General features: G+C 42.6%; 1 protein-coding gene across 6 annotated transcripts in view; it reads left to right on the plus strand.

Moving 5' to 3' along the window:
• The window catches only part of UNK (unk zinc finger), a 45,010-nt gene that overhangs the window by 5,246 nt on the left and 16,430 nt on the right, over window positions 1-23,334 (plus strand). For 3 of the 6 annotated variants that reach the window (XM_066332004.1, XM_066332001.1, XM_066332005.1), the window contains exons 2-10: window positions 13,051-13,260; window positions 14,721-14,897; window positions 15,332-15,462; window positions 15,600-15,735; window positions 17,827-17,944; window positions 18,876-18,960; window positions 20,760-20,902; window positions 22,149-22,196; window positions 23,072-23,272. In XM_066332004.1, coding sequence (XP_066188101.1) covers window positions 13,051-13,260; window positions 14,721-14,897; window positions 15,332-15,462; window positions 15,600-15,735; window positions 17,827-17,944; window positions 18,876-18,960; window positions 20,760-20,902; window positions 22,149-22,196; window positions 23,072-23,272 — 1,249 coding nt within the window. The remainder of the gene's footprint in view (window positions 1-13,050; window positions 13,261-14,720; window positions 14,898-15,331; window positions 15,463-15,599; window positions 15,736-17,826; window positions 17,945-18,875; window positions 18,961-20,759; window positions 20,903-22,148; window positions 22,197-23,071; window positions 23,273-23,334) is intronic. The other 3 variants (XM_066332002.1, XM_066332003.1, XM_066332006.1) reach the window with 3 other exon arrangements.

Below are 23,334 nucleotides of genomic sequence, written 5' to 3' on the forward strand. Positions count from 1 at the left end.
GCTGCCTTCGCAGTATGCTCTCACCACCGAACACGTGTGCTGAAAATAACATTTTAGATTTTATGGATCTTCAGAGGCTGAGTGTTGAAAGGCTCCAGCAGGAGAGAGGGGCTGGCAAGGGGCATTTGGGCCCAATCTGTGCCCCAAATGTGTTGGGGCAAAAAGGGGATTTTCCCTCATGTTGAAGTGGGACTGGACCTGTGCTTTGCTTGCTGTGTTCCTATTTCTTGAGTACTTCTGGATATCAGTCTGACAGAGAATTCCCATATGGATAACTGCTCTAGAGGTGTCATATCAATATTTTGCAGAGTGAAAGGCTTTGTGTACTGCTTGGGATGTTTTCAGAATTAGTTTTGGTCTGGCAAGGTTTGGTGTTTCAAAAATCCAAAACTGTGAAAGAGGAGAGGGGTTCAATGGTGCAGAATTGTTTCAGTGTGGAAGATGGTTCTTTAATTTTTAGTTTAATTAAAAGTATTATGTTGATGATTTTATGTTGCTTACATTAGCACGTAGGATAGTTTTTTTGTGGCATGGGAGGAAATATTTAAGTTAACAATTGTTTGTAATAATAGGATTTGGTGATTATGTGGGTCCCTCCCAATTCCATTTATTCTATGACCCTAAGAATGTCAGAACTTAGAGTTTCCCATTATACCAGTTTTTCTTATTTTGTAAGTTTATGTATTGTCTAGTATTTTTTACGTCGTGTGGCTTGATTTTAAAGAAAATTCTGTTGGAATTCCAATATTTTATTGTCTTTAGATCTGTTCTTCCCGAAAAGGGTTTCACTGTCTTCTAGGAGCAGCTGAAACACTCATCCTTCTTGTTCCGAGGGGTCTGACCACTGTCCTCAAGAAAATCTTCCTGCAGTGCATTCCAGCATCCCTGCCTGGCTGCTTCTGCATGTCCCTGCCCCTGTGACAGCGTGACAGGAGGGAATGTGTCAGGACATCAGTTAATCACACTTATTGTGTGGCATATTAGCATGAGCTGTCACTGGGGACTGTTAATGCACCCGGCTGAGCCTGGGCAGGGACACAGCCCTTCTGTGGTCCCTGTTAAAGGAGCTGTAATTTCCGAGAGAGGAGCAAAATAAAGAGGCAATAATATCTTTAATTGCTGTGTTGAGGCTCATGAGAACCTGCTTGTCAGGACATGAAGAGCCATGTTCAGTCTCAGAGGATGGTGAGGAGAGGTTTTGTTCCTTCCTAACAATCACCTCCTAAACCTGAATGAACACTAACACTAACTTTTTGCTTTTAAAAACTTCATAAATCTTTTTGAAAGCAGCAGAAATAGGATCAAAGAGATGGTGAGAAGTTACTTGGTCCCTTTGCCCAAGAATCACATCACTTTAGGTCATTGACATTTAATATTGTATCAGTTTCCACTTTAAACTGGATTTTGGTAAAATTGTGACTTATAAGAGGGAGTAAATCACAGCAGTTTCTATTTTATAAAGAATTTATGTACTCTATAAACTTTCTGTAACATTCAGCACATCACTTGCAAATCAGGTACAGAGCTGTTGCTGAGAGCTGTGTGTGCACAGAGCCAGCCAGCAATTCCTCCACAGTGTCCTAAATGAATGGGTGCTCACGTGCCAGCAAGGCTGTGGAGCAAGTGCTATTTCTTAGCTACCTTTTTCCCCCTCTAATTTATTGAGAGAGACTTTGTCTTTTATATCAGGGCATCAAAAATACAGAGCCTCAACAGAAGGGTGCATAGGGAGATGCTAAAGGCTTGCTCCTTCCTTAACTCCTCCTAGTGATGACAGCCAATTTAGATGCTTGTGATGATTTTCTCAGCAATCTCTTGTCTTGTGTATTTTGATCAGTGCTTGATGCAGTTAATGCCAGCTTGACATTTGAAATATCACTCGAAATGAGTGTTCTCTTGAAATGAAAACCATCAATTCCTTTTCTCCTTACTTCTGCTGCAGGCTGGCTTCTGAATCACAGACTCTCACCCTGCTGTAGTGTTCATTCAGGTTTAGGAGGTGATTGTTACAACTGGGAAAGTTCTAGGTTTTATTTGAAAGCAATAAATTAGGCAAATTTAAGCACTAAAGTGCAGTGGAAGCAATAAAAGAGCCAGATCACTGAAATGCTCAATACTGGCCTGATTCTTCTCTCCTGTTAGAAGTCAGAGCCATTTAATTGAATGATGTTGTCAGAACAGTGGTAGAGAAGAAACTTGCACTGAATTTGTGGTCAAACAGGGAAAATTTCATACCATCTCTAACTATTTGTTGGTGAAAATGGCCAGTCCATTTCAGCAGAGCATGTACTGCCTCCCTAAGACTGATGGCACTGTTAAGTGCAGCTAAGAAATTAAGGTGGGATGGCTTTTTATCATTGTGTGCCTAAAATTTGTTTTGATTAATATGCAGTCATGGCCATATGAAAAGGGAATTAGTTTTTTGAAACTATTCTGGATGAACTTGGAGGCAGAACTTGGGGATTGGAACTGGATCTCTAAAGTCTTCTCTAAATCAGGCCATTCTGTGATTCTACAAATATCTGCAAAAAAAATGAATTAAAGTCAGTATTATTTATTATCCTTTGTCTTCAGCATGTCACCACAGCTCAAAAAGAAGATGTCACTCCACACCCAGTGTGTTCAGAGGTGATTTTTTTTTTCTCCTCTAAAGTTTTCAATAGACCATGAGTTTTCATTGATGGCTCTTGACTGTTACTGTCGTAGCAGAAATACAAACAGCAAGTGCCTGAGGACAATTGCAGCTTTATAGCAACAACAAAAAAATTGTTTGCACATTTAAAATATCATGAGAGTGCCACCAGATTTATCAGTGCATTGATTGGTCAAAGTGGGAAGTGAGAAGTGAGAAAGTCATAGCCTGGGGTTTGCCTGCTTTCCACTTGGAGGAGAGCTGGTGTCAACGTAGAGAGGAGCTTCTTTGGACACCAGAACATGCAGCACTTTTATTCAGAGGTGTGCCTGCCATGTGGAGTGTTCAAAGAGTCCACTGGGCCACAGCAGGCACAGATGAAGTCTGATTTGAGTGCTGAGTGGAAAAGAAGATCGATTGAATGGTTGACATTGATTCTTCAAAATCCACCAGTAAGGGTTGGCTTTTATCTTTGTGCTGGCACATGTGTTATGGATGCAGGTTCATGCTTGTTAGGTAATCACTGTGTTTTGTTTCACACTCACAGCAGAAAATGTCTGTTCACAAATGAAAGCCTTTCCAAAGAGGCTGCTGCAAATCTGGCTGGTGTTTAACCTGAGAAGAAGCAGCTACTATTTCATTTCCAATGTAAATTGGGGTGGGTAAGAGCACTATAGAGCTGTCATGTCGTGTAGAGCTTTGGTTGTCTGGTTTTGGTCCTGTGTAAATACAGCCCTTCAAACAGCTCATGTTCTGTCTTAAAACTGTTGTGAGTGTGGGGCTGCAGCTGATCTATGAGCTGTCTGTTAAATCATGAGGGTCTTGGCGTGGCCAGGAGAGGGAAGACTACTGTGCTCTGGTTCCAAAGCACCTCTTGTGAGACGAGATGTTGGGGCTTAGCTGGCTAAAAATGCTCATAACAATCTGCAGCTGAAAGCCTGAGCTGTAGAACGGCTTGTATGGAAATAATATTTTTCTGAATTGGCCATTATGAATTCTTGCATGTGGGATGTTTTGTTTTAGGGAACTAGCAGAGTGAGTAACACAAGTTTTCAAACAGCCCAGCCCTGTTCCCAGCCTTCCCTGGTGTTTCTACAGTTGAAAGCCCTGGGTAGGCTTTGTTAGTGCTTGAATCAGTGGTGAGAGAAGTACAGTGTGGAAAAAAACCCTTTGCTGGGAACTGGAACTTTAATTTTTACAGCAAGGGACATCAGGGTGTTATTCAGACTTTAATTTGTTCTATCAGACATGGTGTGTGTTAACCCCACTTGGGTTCCACCTTTCTGAGGCTACAAACACTAACACTGGGATAAAGAGGCATCACCTGTCCCGTCCATAAGAGATGGGATAATATGAATTTATGTAAGAGAGAACATTTATCTGGCCATAAGCTGAATAAATGACCCTAATAGATAAGACTGGGGATGGATGTCTTTGTGAAGTAATTAGTAGTAAAATATTTAACTGGTCGTATTTAAGCATATGTTGATTTATTGTGCTGACAACTGAAGCAGGTACAGACCTTCAGCAGTGTGCAGCTGTCTGGATGCAGTGAGCTCCAGTGTTTTCCCTGCAACAGGCTCAACCCACATTACTGAAAATCATTTCCATATGATCCTTTTTTCATAGACTCAGCACTTACACAGGTGCCGTAGGGAAGGATTTATGACAAATAAATAGTTTGTGGAGCAAAAGCCAGCCCAGAGAGGGATGAAGATTGTCTCAATCAGGGGGTGATCCATGTTTGAAAACAGGAAAATGTGCTTTAGGCACAGTTTACATAAACTAACGGTGTCAAATTGCAAATATGTCATTTAAACTTGGAAAAATGGGCTGTGTGTTTAAAACATTGCATGAACTGCCTAAATATTGAGTTAATTTTGAGGTCATGTCTAATACATATTCATTGCCAAGTGATTTGGGAAAAAAAAAAAAAGGGATAACTAACTCAAGGAAATGTAAATGTGAGTTCAAGGCTTTATGCAGAATTCTGGATCTTGGTGAACGGCTTTTAAGGAAATGCCTCTGAAATGTAGTGCCATTAAGTGTTTGCCTTTGCCAGCGCTTGGGTTGTTTTAATTAAAAAGGTGAAAGCTCTGTGTAAACAAACACTTGTATTTAAAATGGATTTTATTGGTATGACTTGGTTATATACATTTCACGGTCTGCTGACGCAACAAGTGCTTGCTTTTTAAAGACAGCACGCCGCCAAAAAAGGACTCAAATTGCTTTATTTGTCAGGTTTTGAGTGACACAACTTGAGGGATGCCAAGCAAAGGGATGCACAGCTCCCGGGAAGTCTGAGCAAGCACCTCTTCCCCAACACCCACAGACAGGAACTCGGTTGTGACTCGTGGAGCTCATGTCTTGGCTGCTCACAAATATGATAAATGTGCTTTTTATCACGTGAACTCTGAGTTGAAAGCCTTGATTTTTATTCCTCATCAGGACAGTGTTGGTGAGCTTCTTAGGTGCAGCATGGCATTTCTCTCCAAACAAAGCCATTTTTGCTATAACTAGAAAAAAAACAACGTTTTGCCTGAAGCTGGTGCAGATCTGTCTTCCCATGATGGACCAGCACCACACAGTAGTGCTTCTCTGTTTTCCCTTAGTTTTTCAGTGTAGACAAGGCACAACTGTTTGTCTGACTTTTTCCTTCTAATTGAAAAATGTCCTGATGGGTTCTGATAGTTGCCAACACATGTTATTTTTAGCCTGAACTTTTGCAGTCACTCAGTTATCTATGAAGTATTGGTAGTACAGAATTCATCCGTCACGGCTGAAATGAATTCGCTGTGTTCTTGTCCAGCCTGTGATCTCCTTTGAAATCCAGAAATGGAGCTTCAGTAGAGAGCAGATTACTGTAGAATATGACTGTGTGTGTTTTGGTGTGTTATCCTCAGTTTCCTGTAATCTGGCTCTTGGTAGTCCACTTTCTGCAGTGAGCTCTACGTTTCCATTTATTTGGAAGCCTCCAGCTCAACTTTGCTTGCTAAGTTATTTAGATGCCTACAAAATGGAAGAGTTGAGTGCTGCCTACCTGTTTCTACAACAAAATTGAGGGAGCAATGGATTATGGATGTGAGTAGTTGTCATTTTGACCACTGAGGTACACAATGAGTTATATGAAGTCTTAAAACAAAATACCTCCACAACCAAACAAACCCAACTCCATGCATCTGTAATAAGTCTCTCCAACTCTCACTTTCTTTATTTGCCCTTAGACTGACATTGTTGTCAAGCTCTAATGGAGGAGGGAGCTTTAAAATCACACACTGCTGTCTGCTGTGTGACCTTTTTCCAGTTGATGGTTCAATTTATTTAGGTGATAAAGAAAACACTGAGGCATGTGAAGTCTATCTTCTTGACAGATCTGAGCTTACTGAAACTTTTTCCTCATCCTTTTCTCCTTCCCTACGTTCACAGTCAGCCTTTTGTTTTTATAAAGTGATCCATATATTTTTCTTTGGGATTTAAATGCTTTCTAATCTTTTTAAGGTTTACAGAACTGCAGCTGGCTGCTGAGGGTATGGAAAGGCAGATGGACTGGTGGTTCTGAAGATGTCCTGAGAGAGGTGTTTGCCTTCTGTGCCAAGTGATGAAGTGTGAGGGCTTGGTCAGCTCTGTGACGTTATTTTTCTAAATACCATTAAATGGGGTAAAAGGGGAAATAACCAAGATTGATGAGCCACAGTAGCTGATAGACCTAATCTAGTGGGTGAGCATCCCTGCCTATGGCAAGAGGTTGGAAACAGATGATCTTTAAGGTCCCTTTCAACTCAAACCATGCCTTGACACAGATTTCTGGTAGAACTTGATGAGAATTTTTCCCAAAATTTTGATTAGAACTTTGAAGACTGCTACTAAAAGTGTTTGTTTCAACAATGATTCATGTGAGGCTCTGTTTCAGTATTAAATTACTTCTGCCAGTCAGTAAAAAATATTTATTGAAACAGACTTGTCTTAACTTCTGCTCTTACTAGGAGGACATTAAACATTGCAGAGTTGTAAACCAGGCTGCTGCTGGTTCAGGGATTTGCTCGAATTTGTGCCACCCCTAGGAACAAGGAACTACAACTCGCGTGAAGTCAGATCGTTTCACATCTTTCCTCCCAAATTCCAACAAATCTTGAGAGTTGAAGGCTCTCTTCCCTGTCAGGAAGCTTTGCATTGGGATGCCAGCATTTCCTAAGATGATGTGTGAGTGTTGGTATCAAACTCTCCAAATTGTTTTGGAACAATCCCATTCTAAAGAATAGGATTGTTCTGAAACATGTCCCTTGCCCCAAAAGCAAAAACTCCTGAGCAGTGTCAGAGGTGCATATCATGAGTTTTCTCTATCAATATGTTAAATGAAAGGTGCATTAGTAGGAATTTCATTGAGTATCCTGTTGCAATAAGTGGGTTCTGTCATGCACCACTGACTCATTTCAATTGGAATACCACAGTTCAGTAAAAGAAAATAATTGAGTCATGGGTTTCTTACTTAAAGTGTGTCTGATATCATCTTTTGCAATAAAATTTTATGAGGGTGAAATGAATTTAGAGAGCTGATTTAATATGGACAGCTCTTTTCCTCTTGTATTGGGGGGGCTCTCTGAGCTTAAGCAGAAAATAGCAGTTTTGAAAATATTCCCAAAAGATAAGCATTATTGAATTAGAAACGTCAATATCTATAGTTAGACATTTTCTCCTGGGTTTTGCAATGCTGCCTACTGAGCAGACAGTCTCTTGGATAAGCACACCCTGGTTTGCTTCAGATAATTTTATCTGTGTTAGCTCAAACCACTAGTTTAAATTTTTAAGTGAAGCTGGTGGGTTGTGTGTATATATATATATATATATATATATATATATATATATGGGGGTTATTTTTATTTTTTTTTTTTAACCTTTCTTAACCTGAATTAGGAAAACTTTCTCCATCCTGCTGTCTGGACAGATCAGTGCCACACAGAGCTCCAGAGGAAAGCTAATGAGCAGCTGAGAGCGGTGACCTCTCAGTCAGACTGCATTTTTCAGGAAGAATGTGAACTGGGACCACCTGAGACTTTACAGAGAGGTCCATGGCCTTATGCAATCCTGTCTGAAACAGCAGGACATGACTGATATAAAAATGCCAGCAAATGTTCCCAGCATTCCCATATACCTTTGTGCCAGGGAAATGGCATTTTTGCCAGTGTAATACTTTGAGAGAAGGCACACATGACTAAAATAAATGGTAATGGCAGACAAGCATTTTCTCCCTGATATCTGAAATCTTATCCGGAATGTAAGACTTGATTTGAAGAAAAAACCAAAACAAAGCAGAAAGAAACCTTCTAAACCAAAACCCAAGACCAAACACACAACTTAAAAATTAATTTGTAGATTGCTTGTTAGATTTGCCTCTGGGGGCTCTTTTGGATGGTGGCTGAGAATCTCTATACAGCCCTGAACTAGTAATTTCTAATATTAATGTAATAACAAAGTGAAGTGCCCACACCAGGTTTCCTGTGCTGCTTTCTCTGTTGGTTTGTTGTGACCCAGGAGCAGCTGCAGGGAGGGAGCCCCAGTGACAGTGCCCTGAGTGAGGACCTGGTGTAAAAGCTGCTCGTAGTTTACCCCAGACAAGCAGTGCTGCTACAGCCTCTCAGCACAGGGCTGTAAACACACCCCCACCCGTGTGTGGAATGTAGATGGTGGTGGTGTTAGATCTCACTACTGCCCTACATTTGCAGGCTGTGTCCTAGTCTGGATTAGCCAGACTACAGTGGTTTTCTCTCTGCTGTCATTCTGCTGCACAAGGTTCAGGTCCTGTTTGTGAGGCTCTCTTTGAGCCTGAAAGGAATTTTGGCAGAAAGGAGTTGACCTGGAAGAGCAAGAAGGGCTGGAAAGAGAAGGAGCTCATCTTGGGACCTACACAGAGATCTCAAACAGTGCAAGGAGTGCTGGAAGCAAAGCAGAGCCTGTCTTTGCATCACAGAAGCCATGAGAGTTTTGAGGAGTTGGTTTTAATCTTTTCATTTCCTGGCTCCTTCGTATTGTTTCTCTCCCCATCTTTCTGATCCCTCTGTTACAAAGCAGAGACTGTCTTGGCATCTGTGTGCATCTTCCAGTGATTTCTGGGGGCTTTGGGCTAAGGCTTTTATGAGGAATTTGGAGCTCAGATGTGCATTACCAGCACATTTTCTTAAATTGAGCTCACTCCACTGCATGTGTGACTTGGGTCAAGTTTGACAGGAAGCTGCAGCCCTGGAAGCAGGATGGATGCAGGAATCCTCTCGCACCAAGCTGCTTGAGCACACCAGAGTGAACCAGAAAAGCTGCAGAAAAACAAGGGATCTCTGCACTAGGAGGCAAGGAGGGGACCAGGACACAACTGCAATTGTGGAGGATAAAAGTGAAACTTCTAGGTTAAAAATTCTTCTTGGATTCTCCCTTTGTTTTTTTTTTTTTTCGCTCCTTCTTTCTAGATTAGAATTTTTTTGTTCTTCCTCTGCTGCACTCATCTTTTTCTCTGCAGCTCCTAGAGCAGGTTCTTGCTCCATTCCTCCAGGGCAGAGGGGGAATCCTACAATTCCAAGCTGCAGAGGTAAACACTTGCTCCCCTGCCCTGGAGACTGGAGCTTCTACTGGCAATTAAAGACAGTGAGCAGCTTCCCACTAGTGTAAATAATTGCAGAATAATCACTGCCCCATCCCTCATCCCAGAGGAAGTGGAATTTCAGCAAAGTAGCATTGAGGTTTTTCTAATGCTTTGCTGCTCCTGTTGGTCTCTGGGAGTTCCTAAAACTACTCTAAGAACTTCTCCTCTTGTCTTCCTAGGGAAAAAGCCTTTCATTTCCAGCAGCGTCCGTCCTGTTTGACAGCAAGTTCAGCCCACCCTGGGGACTTTGAGCTCCATTGTTCTGGCCAGTCTTGTCCTATTTGTTTAGAATTGCATTCATCTTTGTTTACTAGGGCTCATAAATGATAACATTTCCTCCAGGAATCTGGGTGTTGCTGTTGATGTTAATGTTTTATCAGAAGACAGTGCTATGTGCTTTCCACTTTCTAAAAATCACATGGCAGTGAAAATACAACGTATACTTATATTTTTTTTTTAAAAAGGAATATGGAAGTAGCTCCAGTATAAAAGAGGGGTAATAATTCTTCTGCCCCTCAAGTGAGGGCTGTAGAGTTTCCTGAGAGGAGTTGAGAAATGCAAGTTATCGTTGCTGGATTTCCTGTTCCTGTACAGACCAGCATTTGGCTGACATGCTGTGAAATGTGTACCAATCATCAGCGTGTTTTCAGCTTCGAGGGTCGTTCCAAAATTCCTTTTTTCAGCTGTTCTGGAAAAAAAAAATTACAGAGACCATTGACACCAGAAGGATCTGTCATGACAGTGTTCTCTATGTTTTGTTTAGAGCCTTTGCAAAGAAGCTCCTGAAATATTAATGGCTTTCTGCTTTGTGAGACATCACATTGCGGTGTTGCAGGCTCTGTATCCTCTCTGTGTTCCCAAAACACACGTGGTTTAGAGGCCTTTTATATATTTTAATACAAAGTGGCTGGTTGAGTGGTCTGTGTTCTCCCAGAGGAGCCAAAACTCACTTCATGGATCAAGGAAATAAAGGGCTGTAAGGCAATTTACCATTCAGGCTATTGTGGAGGAGGGTGATTTAAAACGTTGTAGTGGCTTGGAAAGAAGGAAAACCCAGAGCAGTGATTGAAAGGCTTGAAATGATTGAATTAATACGACAACTCTCCTTCGCTGAGTTGGGTCTGTTGCAGAGGTGATTGTGCAGTTTAATGTCTGTGGAGCTCTGTGGTACCTGTTTGCAGGATTTGCTTTGAAATTAAGAATGAGACATCATTTATTTAATAGAGACCATTAAAGAACGACTTTCTGATGAAGCAAGTTAGGTGTTAAACACTTTTCAGGTGAACCATTTACTTATGTAATTATCTCTTGTTAACATTACAATAAATGTTTCTCCAGGGAGTTTAGCCAATCATGAAATGCAATTAATTTTCAAATACTCTTCAGCAACAATTGAGACACTAGAGACTGAAATCCCTAATCAGTGTGTACGTTTTTAAGCTCCCCTGCTGAAGGGAAGCAGCTTTAGCTCAGCTGATTGTGGACTTGTTCAACTCTCAGATTTTTAAGTGTTTTATTTGGGCCTATCACAAGTGTGGAGTGCTGGGCTCGATACCCAGGTTATGTAAGCCTGGTATCTCCTCTTAGTTTCCAGAGCACTGAGGAGGTTCAGGATCTGTTCTTGAACTTAAGCCCAGCAGTGGGTGAGGATGGAGAAGTTAAAATGCTCTTGCTTTCTGTCTGGGATTCAGATTGCTGTGTGATACCGGATGGGGTTTATAGCCAGTGTTCCATTTGTCCATGTGTAAAATGGGAGTAACACCAATCTCATGTCTGAGGTGTACATGGAGATGTGTAAGTGGAAACAACTGGTTGGTGGTTGTATGGTCTGTGGACAGCATCATCCTGCTTAAGGTTACTTAATTCACTTGCTAATCAAAATGTTGTTACAGTCGCTTTTCTTCCAAGCCTTCCTAGTGCACTGATAAAATCTCTGGAATTCCACCTTCTACAACTACTTGGTCCAACAGCTTAGAAAGCTTTTCGAGAATGAATGAATTTGCCATAACTTTCAGTTTCTAGATGAATTGCTGGTGTGGCTGAAGTAGGGATCTCTGAATGGAGCCAGATTTTTAAATGGGAAAAGGAGCAAAGTGATATTGTTAGCCCTCATCAATAGCAAGCAGACCAGGTTCTGCAGCTGGCTCTGGTTTTTCTGCTCTTTAGGCCTTGGGCCCCAGTGCAGATACTATTCCAGCCACTCTGGATTGCAGGGGACAGATGGACTTGGGTAGAGAAGGGCTTACAGCCGGCTGCAGAGGCTTCCAGCCCCGGGCGGTCACAGATCCCAGGCAGTGGAACCTGTAAATCTCACTTATTTAGAGGTTGAAGAAGAGGAAGAGCTTTTATCCTTTCATGCTTGCAAAATCCAATGTAGGAGAGCTCTTGCCACTGATACTGTCTCTTCACAGCAAACAAATCAAACCACTTCGCTTGAATCTGTGCATTTTCCTGAGGCTTTCTCCTCAGCCTCAGGAAAAGGGTAAAGAGGAAAGGAGGCTTTATTTACAGATGTTGCTTTCAGAATAAGCCTAGCACTGTGCTATTACCTGTAAATACATCTTTGGGCATCAGACATCTTTCCATTTATTTAGAAACAGGAGATAAAGACTGTCTGACATGGGAATGAATTCCTACATTCCTATTTTTTTTCCTCGGAGTACATACGCAGTTTAAAATGAGTCTGAATCTACTGTTATGTCACCCCTGTTGCTTTGAGCAGAATACTCAGGGTTTTCTTGACCTACAAATCTTGGTCCTTGCTGTTTACACTGACCTCTAAACATGAAAGACCAGAATGCTCTGGGTTTTCTGCCTTGTTCCTGGATGTGTCTCTGAGACCAAACCTGGTGGGATTCGGGTCTGATCTCCTGGAGCTGTTTGGATGTTCTGTGTAAATACAGGGCAGCCTGTGGGTTTCAGCAGCGTGGATTTTGTAAGCACCTACACACAGATCACAGTCAGATCATTATGTTGATCTAAACCATTTTGTAATCCTCTACAATCTGGGTTTAGAGACTGTTATTAGTGTCACAAATAAAAGCTTGTGACTTCTTTAGTTCTCAGGATAAGAGAAGCCATGTACTTTCAGGGAATTACATATTAAAATTAAAGCACCATAAACATGGGGAAGTTTGAGGATAGTTATCCCACTTTTCAAAACTGAGCCCTGAATTGATATGATTGCAAGAGAGAAATTAGTTAATTTTTATTTCATAATTGACTATGGACTCACAAAGCAGAGCTAAACCAGGAGGACAAGGCGTGAAAGAGTCTTTTAAAAATCTTTATCAGTAACTTGAAACTTTAAATGTGGCTCAAAGAAGTGTATTGTATTTGGGACTTTTTTCTCTGTTTTTTCTCGTTTTTTGGTGGTGGGCTTTTTTTTGGGGGGGGGGGAATTGTTGTTGTTGCTTTTGTTGGTTTGTTTTTTTTTTTTTAACTGAGCATGTAGGAAGGAAAGCCCTTTTTGCCCAGCTAGGTCGCAGATTTAGAAAGGGTTAGAAAGGTACTTAAGAGTCCTATTTTCTCACAGACTATTTCCTAAGCTCATGAAAAGCCTCTTCAAACCGATCCGGGCAGAAAGTGATTTCAGCTCTTGTTACATTCCAGTGTGTAATGGATATCTTGCCATGACAAACACGGGCAGCTCCCAGCCTCCATCCCGGGGAAGCAGGGAGGGTGCGGGAAGGACAGCAGACATCCCTGGGATGGACACGGCCCGGGGCTCGGCGGGTGCCTGGATCACTCCCGTGCCCAGATCCCGATGCTGACGTCCCGCTTCCCGCAGGTACCTGAAGGAGTTCCGCACGGAGCAGTGCCCGCTCTTCGTGCAGCACAAGTGCACTCAGCACCGGCCCTACACCTGCTTCCACTGGCACTTTGTCAACCAGCGCCGGCGCAGGTCCATCCGCCGCCGCGACGGCACCTTCAACTACAGCCCGGACATTTACTGCACCAAGTATGACGAGACCACGGGAATCTGCCCGGAAGGAGATGAGTGAGTAAAGGCTGCACCCTGCTTTTCAGGCATTAGGCTTTTGGGATCAGGCCAGGTGATGATTCCAGCCAGTTCTTGCAGAGATGAAGCAAGTCAGCAGTAAAGCAGCTTTGTCACGTACGTAACATGAGACCAGATGTAAAATCTGGAATAGCAGCCCGTGTGCTCCAGAGACAATACTGAGGGTGACTTAGATGGGAATTCAGCTCTTGGGAACTCATTGTCTCACGAGCTTCAGCATCTCCAGCAAAGCTGAGGTGGGAAAAACGGCTCAGTGAGACAAATGAGTTCAGAAACACTCTCTTCTCTAAGTCCCTGAATCTCAGCTCTTGTTCTCTAGCAGGATAATTTAGTTTTTCACAGACTGAAGAAAGAGGAGGAACTTTATCTTTCACTCTTCCCCCTGAGTGATCTGTCCCAGCTTTTTAACTCATATCAGTTTATTTTGTCTTTCTGAACTTTTAAGAAGCCAGTAGAGAGCTGAGAGGTACCCAGAATAAGGCAACGTGAGGAAGAGTTTGGGGTTTTTGGGTGTTTTCCCCCCATGACTGCAGTAAGTTTAACTGGGGCAAAACTGCAAATCTTCCTGCGGTGTGTGTGGCAGACCCCAGCAATTCAGGGGTTAACCCAGTAATATGACTTTAGCCATGTGACAGATATGGGATAAATAGTGTAGCCAAACTGTGGTCAAACATGGAGAGTGTTTTATAGAGAGATGCTGTAAAAAAGATGGAATTTCAGTTCCCTTTTGTGGGGCCAGTATAAACATACAAAAATGCTATTTATTGGCAAAACTTTTTTTCATTTTTCAACTCGATTAAGTAACGTTTTTGTGACTACAACAGAACAGAATAGTCCCTCAGGCCTGAGGCTTCAGTTTCAATACTTTTTCCTTGCTAGAAGAAATCTGGAAGGAACTGGAAATGGGATGTTTGTGGGCTTTGGCTTTTAGCTCACTGGTTGATACATGGCTCAAACTCAGTGAATGAAAGCCGTTGTCATCTAGGAACATTTGCTCATTTGTATTTTTACCTTGATGCTGCAATAACTGAACTTTGCCCATTCCATCTTGTTATATTTCTGTTTTATTTCTGAATGTAGATTGCTTTTCTGCCTAAAAGAGGAGACAAAACAAGTTAAAATGGTAGTTTTGTAATTGTCCTTCCTTGTCCCACATCTTTGCTTTTTTCCATATCCCTGGCAGCCACTCATCCAGAATAATAAGGTGCTGCTGGATTAATAATCTAGTTTTCTTTTAGGGAGGGAAACTCCCTTAAAGTTTGTAGTGACATGTTTAGGGATTCTCTGAAGTGTTGGAAGGCACAGCATAAAAGAAGGGGCAGAGTTAGCAAAGATGATGTCAACTGCAGCAGCATCTCTCAGCAAGGTGTCTTCTGGTAGTTGAACCTTCCACCTGTGTGACTAAACCTTGTCTGTTCCACCCCTCCTTCATTCCTCAGGTGTCCCTTCTTGCACAGAACTACTGGAGACACAGAGAGGAGGTATCACTTACGCTATTACAAAACTGGAATCTGCATCCATGAGACAGACTCCAAGGGGAACTGCACCAAGAACGGAGTCCACTGCGCCTTCGCTCATGGGCCCCATGACCTGCGCTCACCCGTGTATGACATCAGGTCAGTAGAGCTTGGGGCTCCTGGGAGAAGGGTAATTTCTGAACCCAAATGAAAAAGGAGATGATGGCAAAGGTAATTTCTGTACCCAAGTGAAAAGTGAGATGATTGAAGGACAGTACTTCAACCTGAAGTGGTGGTGAGATATCCCTTCCTAATAAGGCAAATGTAAAAAACCTCCAGGGAGGATCCTCAAAAGGGGGGAAGGGATTACTCTTTGGAATCTGATGGAGGGGGTCAGAATAGTGCATCTGGAATTCCCTGGGAATGAAGACTTATTTTTATTGCAGTTGCTGTTCAGCTAAAGATGTTCTGACAAAACATGCATGGCTGAAATGCACCCACTTAGCAAATGCTCCAGTATGTCAGTTTTTATACACATTTATCTGACTCTTCCTCTGCTCAGGCTGTTTGTTCATTTAACTCTGTCCCTGCAGAGAGCTTCAGGCGATGGAAGCTTTACAGAATGGTCAGACAACATCTGAAGGAGGCATCGAGGGTCAGTCTGCAGTGGCTGCCAGCCATGCCATGATAGAGAAAATACTCAGTGAGGAGCCAAGGTGGCAAGGTGAGTGTCACTGAGGGTTTTTTTGTGGGGCTGGGAAAGGTTGGTCTCTGGGGAGTGCCTGCTTCTGTCTAAAACTTTTCTATAGTAAATATGGCTTGTGGTCATCTCTCTTGACTCATTGGGGTTTTTTTTTGCAGATACAACATATGTATTGGGAAATTACAAGACAGAGCAGTGTAAGAAACCCCCCCGGCTCTGTCGCCAGGGCTATGCCTGTCCCTACTATCACAATAGCAAAGACAGAAGACGAAGTCCAAGAAAACATAAATACAGGTACTGTGGTCCTAGATATTGTACTTTCCAGCTGGGTGGTGCAGTATATTGGAAATCTGTGGTGCAGGAGGCAGGATGTTGACCACTAGATAGTTGTTTTTAGTTTATCTCCAAGGCGTGTACTGAGAGGTATGATGATCTGTTATTTCTTCCTGGCAGAAAGTTAACAAATTAAACAAGAAGTTTTCCTGTATATAGTAACTAGTACTCTTAATACATGAATTATTAAATCATGTTATAACTCTGATTTTATAGCAAAGAAAACCTATGTCTGGCGTTCCCTTAACGCATAAACTTCTGCTTTAGGAAGCAGTGCAGGGAAGAGAAAACAAAAGAAAGTTTTAATCCCCATCGAGAAACACATGCACAACAATATGTTCATGGTGAAGGATTCAGAATCATCAGGCTGCTTGTTGTGTGTGCTTGGTGATGGGGATCATGAGGAGGGGCTGTAGCTGGACATGCATTCTTAACCAGCTGCTAAAGGCTCTGCTTTTGAGGCAGCCGGGTGTTCTGTCACCCTGCTGTCGCTGGATTTTTCAGTGTGCTGTGTCTCCCTGAACGCATTTCATCCAAATTATAGGCCCTCATTTCCTCCAACACAACAGAGCTTTTGTTGTGGTCTCAGTGGGGCTTTTCCTTAGTTCCTTTTTGAAAAACATAAGAGCAGACCAGAAAGCCAGGAGAGAAAATACCAGGGATGTTCTCGCTTCTCTTTCCCACCCCCAACATTTACAGAAATTTTTGAATTGGCACCAAAATGCCATATTTAAAAAAATTAAACAGGCAGCAATCAAAGGAATGTTAATCTCAATGCTTTAAGGAGAAATAGAACCACTAGGGCAGTCTTTAGGCAGCAGCTATGTGCTTTTTGCCCCTCTCTGGGTCCTTTGGGAAGGGAAGAGGTGAAAGCTTCTCTGCTGCTTTCCACTCCTGTGTTTTTCCCCACCCCAGCTGATGTGGTTGTGCTGGTGCTGCTATCTGCTTCCCTCTGCTGTTGTTTCAGGGAATGGTTAAGAGCATAAAGAGCAGGGGAAGTAGGTCACTGCAAAAATTCAGATCTGGGAAAAGGAACTGTTCCTGGCTGGGAGAAAGAGAACGGACTTGCCTTTTCCCCAGTGACCTGACTCAGCCTCTTTTCCACATGGCCACACTATAAACCTGGAAACATACTGCTGTAAGGGTATTATGTGTTTTAGGATTAGCCAATTAACTTCTTAGCTTTCTATGAAGGTGCAGTTCCAAAACAGAAACCAGACCCAGCGTCTCTGACACTAATCACATCAGCTGCTAATATTGTTATGCTGGTTCAAGTTGTATTTCGTTTCAAATGGAGAATTAAGCCATGTTTTTTTCATTAGGAAATTGGAAGAAGGGGGAGAAGATGCAACAGCAGCTGGGTGGGGGCTGGGGAAGCAGCAGCCAAGCAGATTGTACAGCTGAGGGTGGGCAGCCAAACCTGCCCTCGACTGAGGAATTGTAACATCACAGAATGATTTGGGTTGGAGGGCACCTTAAAGCTCATCTTGTTCCACCCTGTGCCATGGGCAGGGACACCTTCCACTATCCCACGTTGCTCCAAGTCCCATCCAGCCTGGCTTTAAACAGTTCCAGGGATCCAGGAGCAGTTTCTCTGGACAACTTGTGCCAGAGCCTCACCACCCTCAAAGGGAAGAATTTCTCCCTTGTATTTAATCTAAACCTATTCTCTTTCCATTTAAAGCCATTCCTCCTTGTCCTGACACTCCAGGCCCTTGTCCAAAGTCCCTCTCCAGCTCTCCTGGAGCCCCTTTAGGCACTTGAAGGGCTCTGAAATCTCCCTGGAGCCTTCTCTTCTCCAGGCTGAACACCCCCAGCACTCCCAATCTGGCTCCAGAGCTCAAAAGAGGGACTGTCAGAGCACCTTTTTGGCTCTCTGGACTTGCTTCAGCAGGTCCACATCCTTCTCATGTTGGGGGACCCAGAATTGGATGCAGTCCTCCAGGAGTGGGTCAGAGGGGGAGAATCACCTCCCTCCACCTGCCCAAAGTAACCAAAGCTCAGAGCATGTCTGTGAGTCTGATGCCTTCTCCTGCTACCTGATTTCCACAGATCTTCACCGTGTCCCAGTGTGAAACACGGGGACGAGTGGGGAGATCCCAGTAAGTGTGAAAATGGAGACTCCTGCCAGTACTGCCACACTCGAACAGAGCAGCAGTTTCATCCAGAGGTACAGTAACCTCCTCACTCCACTCCACTGGAAAAGCAAAAGCATTCCAGTCTTACAAAGTAAATTACTGTGCCAGGTGGGAGAGGGTGTGGGCTGCTTGTAGTGTGGTCCTGGGGTACAGAGAAGCTGCATGTTGGGAGTAAACTGCAGTTCAGCTGTTTGACAGAATAGACTGTATGGGAGGAGGTAAGAAAAGTGGGGGAAAACTCAAATATAGGAGCAGTCTCAGGTGTGGGGGTCCTTTGGAAAGCACAATGTGGGTCTGCATGTGAGCAAACAGCAAGTTCGTGGTTCATGTTGATAGCACTAAAGACCACCAAGCTCTTAGCTGTGAGCATGCCCAGAGCATTCCAGTATCCTTACAGAAAGTGTAATTAAGACCTTTTCGTAGTCTGCTTCATGTTACAGTGTTGAAAAGCTTTGTGGGGCCCGTATCTGCACAGTAACCATTGTCACCGCCTGTCAAACTGGGGGGAAAGGGAATAATCCATTTGCTACAGTCCTTGTCAATGGTTTGTTATTTTCCTTGCAAACATGTGGCTGCAACTTTCTGTGCTGTCATCTGTCAGCTGTTTCCTCCCTTTTGCCATTTGTAATGTCCATGGAGCTTCCAGTGAGTCTGAGGGACTTCATGGCAGATGGTGACCTTTGGGTGAGCTGGTGTGTGGTGGGTTGGTCTCTGGGTGAGCTCTAGCTGTCGTGGGCATTTTTTGGTGTTTCCAGAGCTATAGCGGATTTTCCTTTCTTTGAAGTAAAGCACTGAAATGGTCACCCTGAGCTCTGCTGGCCTTTGCACCTCTTATCTGTGTCCTTACCTTGCTGTCAAATGTCTTCATAGTACTTTTGTACCTGGTGGTCACTGTTATTTTCTGTTCATTTCTGTTTGGTGTTTTTGTTTTTGTTTTGTTTTGTTTTTTTTTTCCATTCTTAGATCTACAAATCCACCAAATGCAATGACATGCAGCAGTCTGGCAGCTGTCCCCGAGGACCCTTCTGTGCCTTTGCACACGTAGAACGTACGTGCACTACTTCTCTCATCTTTCATGGATGTTTGAGCTATGGAAAGCTTTTTATCAAGAGAGTTTAAATGTAGAGCTGCAAAACCAGAGCTTCTGTGAAGGGTTAAACTTTGATTTCTGTAAAACTGTGCTGGTGTGGGAGGTGTTGGCAGAGCTGGAGGCAGTAGGTGGCCTGTAGGACTCAGCCTTTAGCTCTCACTGCACTGTCTCTTGAAGGAGCTCTCTGTGGTCCCTCTCACCTGCTCAGTTCTCTGGTGTTAGTTCAGAGGATGGAAGTGGAGAAAGCTGCTTCTCTTCTGTACATGGATGAACTGTACCTAGCTAAATTGTCAAGTATCCTCTCTTAAAAAAGCTGAAGATAAAATTGCTGATTGTAGATAATTTATTAATCCATTAAAAAGAAAGCTATTTTACTCTTTATGAAGTTTCCTTTAGAATTTAAGTCTAAGTCAGGTTGGAGAAGAAAAATATGCAGCTGAGTTTTTTTACTGCTTTATCTCAAATCCTCTTTTCTCAATAGCTCCCTGACTTATAGGGCATTATTTCAATCCTCACTTTAATCAACTATAAACTAGTGATGCAGTTTTGGTTGTGGAAGTTCTACATGCATGTGGTCCTAAAATCCATAAATAATGGTTTGTTCCTGTCCTAGGGCTCTTCCTCAGTTGCTGCTCTGCAATCTCACTGCTGAACTTGCAACAATTAGAGCAGGTTACTCACTAGATTTGTTCTGATACTGACTCCCTGCATGGCCTTGAGAAAAATCTCTTTGTTATTTGATTATCCTTTGTAAATGAGGGAATTAGTAATTGCTGCCTTTGACAAGGAATGGGGAGAGTAAATTCCCTACAGGTTATGCAGTTCCTTTTATAGGAAGCCTTGTTGACAAGCAGTAATTATAGCTGGAGCTGTGGGCTGTAATGGCCCCAAACACAGCAGTGCAACTACACAGTGGGATCCAGCAAGCTTTAGGAAATGAAATCTTGATAAAGGAACAGTGTTTAGCAAACTTCCTTGGGTATAACATGGTATTTTTGTTTGGGGATGCCTTATTCTTAACAAAATTATTACACTTGATATTATATCACTTAGAATAACATTCTATGGCACTTAGGTCATTCCACCTTGGTTATTTCTTGTGCTGTCTTATGGATTTGTATCTTTTAGTCCATCCTACAAGGTCAACAAGGACAGGCCTAATGCAATTAAAATAACAAGAGTCCATTTATTATATCTACTCTTAACTTGAGTTTTCCAATTAATAGCAAAAAAGCAGCATTTTGAGGATATTGAAATATAGATGTGTCAGTTCTATAGTTTTAGTGAAGATACTGAGTGTTAGATGTAGATCCTTCAGACCTACAGCATCTCTACCTTCCAAACCAGTGCCACTTTTTTTTTGGTAATGATTTGTTCTGAGCACAGATGGAAACATTAACTCCCTCAGCTAATTATAATGCACCCATCAACTTGGTGCCAAGCAAAGAGGGAAACTCTGCTTCGTTCAACAGAGCTGAATGAATAACACACGATTCATCCAGGGAAGATAATTTTGGAGCAGCATTAATGAGCTAAAGAGCAGCACAGTGTGTATGTGATGACAGTGAAAACGTGAGGAATATTAGATAAGCAAAAAAGCCAAATAAGGTTTCTCCTTACTTCTCTATTTATAACTAGGTGCTTGTGGAGTGTTTTTTTCTCTCAGAAGCATCTGGGTATTCTTGTTCCTAAATGTCTCATGCTCTGTGGCAGTTGCCCAGCCCTGAGTGGTGTTCCCTGTGCTTTGTCTCCCACAGAGCCTGCACTCAGTGAAGATTTACAGCAATCCTCGGCCGTGTCCAGCCCCACCCAGACAGCTCCAGTGATGTACATGCCCTCAGCAGCTGGGGACTCTGTTCCAGTCAGCCCTTCCAGTCCACATGCCCCAGACCTTAGCAATGTATGTAGCCCTGTGAAGAAGCCTTGTCCATATTGTGCAAATCTGTGTTTCTCTAAGTCGCTGTTCGTCCTCCCAAGAAAAGTATCCAAAAGCCCAGAGGATATGAGATTTTTCTTTTAGTTGTCAGCTCCACGTTTTTTAGAGGGATCTGGGTTTTTTTGGAACATACATTCAGTGGCTTTAGTATTGTCCTCTCACCTATAAAAATTCTAGGCCTTCCTTTCTGTGTAGGGTTTGTTGATGTACTTTCAGGAAAGTGGAATACATCCGCACATGAAGTACAACTCCTTCCTGTCTGGAGGTACATATTGGGCTTAGCTTCCAAGACCTATAATTAAAGGCTATGAGCCAACAGCCTCTAAAGTACATAACTACAATTGAGTTTGTTTACATATGTAATCTCAGAGCCTTAGCCTGTGCATAGTGTGTGTTGCGTTATAGGATATCCTTAGTTCCCTCCCTCTTGTACTTCTGGAGACAGCTAAACTCTGGGAGATGTTTCAGTAATGCCTCAGACTGTTGGTAGTTAGTTGTCCATACAAGAAAGGAGATGTCTAAGTGCTGAACAGATAGAGTCAGATTAGAAAGCCATGGAATGCTAGACTACATTTTTTTTTTTTTTGTTAAGTCTTTCCTGTCTGTACTGTGCTTGATAAGGTGTGTAACCTTTTCAAATGGTTGGCTGAGATTTTGAGAAGGTACAATGAGATGAATTTAACTAATTTAAAACTGATCAGACTGAGGTTGACACATCTAGGACCTCTCCTTTATTTTATTCCCTCTCTTTGGAAAGAGAAGTTGTGTTTGAGCCAACCTACTAGTTCATAGTTGTCCTGAACTGAATTGCAGTTAGAATTCTAAACAGATCTTGAAAAGTCTGGACATAATATTGTCTCTTAATAGATAACGCTGGAAAGCAGTAAAAAGCAAAGCCCCTCCATCTTATGAAGGTATCGTTTAAATGCTCTGAAAACTGCAGGGCTGTTGAAGATATCTCCTACTTTTAGGCTGTTAGGTCTTGTCTATCTCAAGCTCTTAGTCTTTTAAACAGTCTTTCCTAATCCTTGGATATGTGCCAAATGGCAACACATGTCTGTCTATGACTTCATCACAGGGCATCTGCATGTAGCTTGCAAACAAATATGGCTTTGCTGGTGATCATTTTACATGATGAATTAATCAGAGAAAAAGGTCCCTGTAGCAGCCAGCCTCACGTGGCCTGTTCTGTTTTGTATTTGTACTGTAGGTGTGGAATAAATCAGGAACTCTGCCAACTAGCCCCACCTCCACCACAGTGAGTAGTTATCTTTGCGACTGTAGGGAAGCGTGGACAGCAGAATGTCTGCATAAAAATAAATAAAAACATTGTAGGCTGCTCCTTTTTTTTTTTTTCCTAATGCCAGCCCAGACTGTGCCACATTTGAATCTGTGGTGTCTGAAGCACAGTTGTGCTTGCCAGTGGAGGCAAATAATTTCCTGTCCCAGAGAAATGGGATATTTGCGTTCATCCAGGTGGACACATTCTGTAAAACTCAACTTTCTTTGCTGCTGTCTGTGTCTTCATCTACAGTGCAAAACTAGCCTTGTTGCATGTGATTGTGATCCCTGGTATTAGTCCAAAGAGTGGAAGTGTTGGAAATCATTGGAGTTTTTTTAATGCAGCTGTTGATACCTGATTTATGTCTGCATTAAAACTTTGAGGTTTCCAACTGGGAAGCAAAAAATACATTATTACATATAGCTCATATATATGCCTGACTGTTGTGACTGCCACAGCACCTTTCCAGGTTCCACACCACTACCCAGAGTCAGGCAGGACTCACTGTAGTCTAAGGAAAGAGAAGAGTGTTACGGTCATGTAACAGGGAACCTGATCAGTCACCTCTGAGGCCTCAGAAAGAATAAATGTCACTAGAGCTGTAGGTTAGATTTTACAAGACTGCATTCCAAAGTAACAACAATAAAACCATAATTGTGAGACTGTGTAAATTCAGTGGAGCTTTTTCCTGTTTTTTTAATGAGTGTTTACTGGAAGCTTGGATGGTTGTGTTGGCTGTCAGTGTAATCGATCTACAAACAGTGATGTGATTGAGCACTTCCACAGATGCCTCTCTTTGAGCAGTTCCTGCTGACTGGCTGTACTTTCCTGACACTTGTTCCCTCTGTTAGATTCTTTGTAGGAACAGCAGTCTTGGAAGCCCATCTAATATATGTGGGTCTCCTCCCGGTGCCATTGGGAAGCCCCACAGCTTGGAGACCATTGGTTTTCCTCCAGACTCAGTCACAGCAGCTGGCAGCTACAAGAAAGCACCGGGGTTTGAGCGAGAAGATCAGGTGGGGGCCGAGTATTTGAAGAGTTTCAAATGCCAGGTTAGTGGGAATATTGGCTGGAGGAGTTGGGGGGATAAGAAAGAATGAGAAATTGCCCAGTC

This window comes from Sylvia atricapilla, chromosome 18, assembly GCF_009819655.1.
Source record: "Sylvia atricapilla isolate bSylAtr1 chromosome 18, bSylAtr1.pri, whole genome shotgun sequence".
Taxonomy (NCBI): Eukaryota; Metazoa; Chordata; class Aves; order Passeriformes; family Sylviidae; genus Sylvia; species Sylvia atricapilla.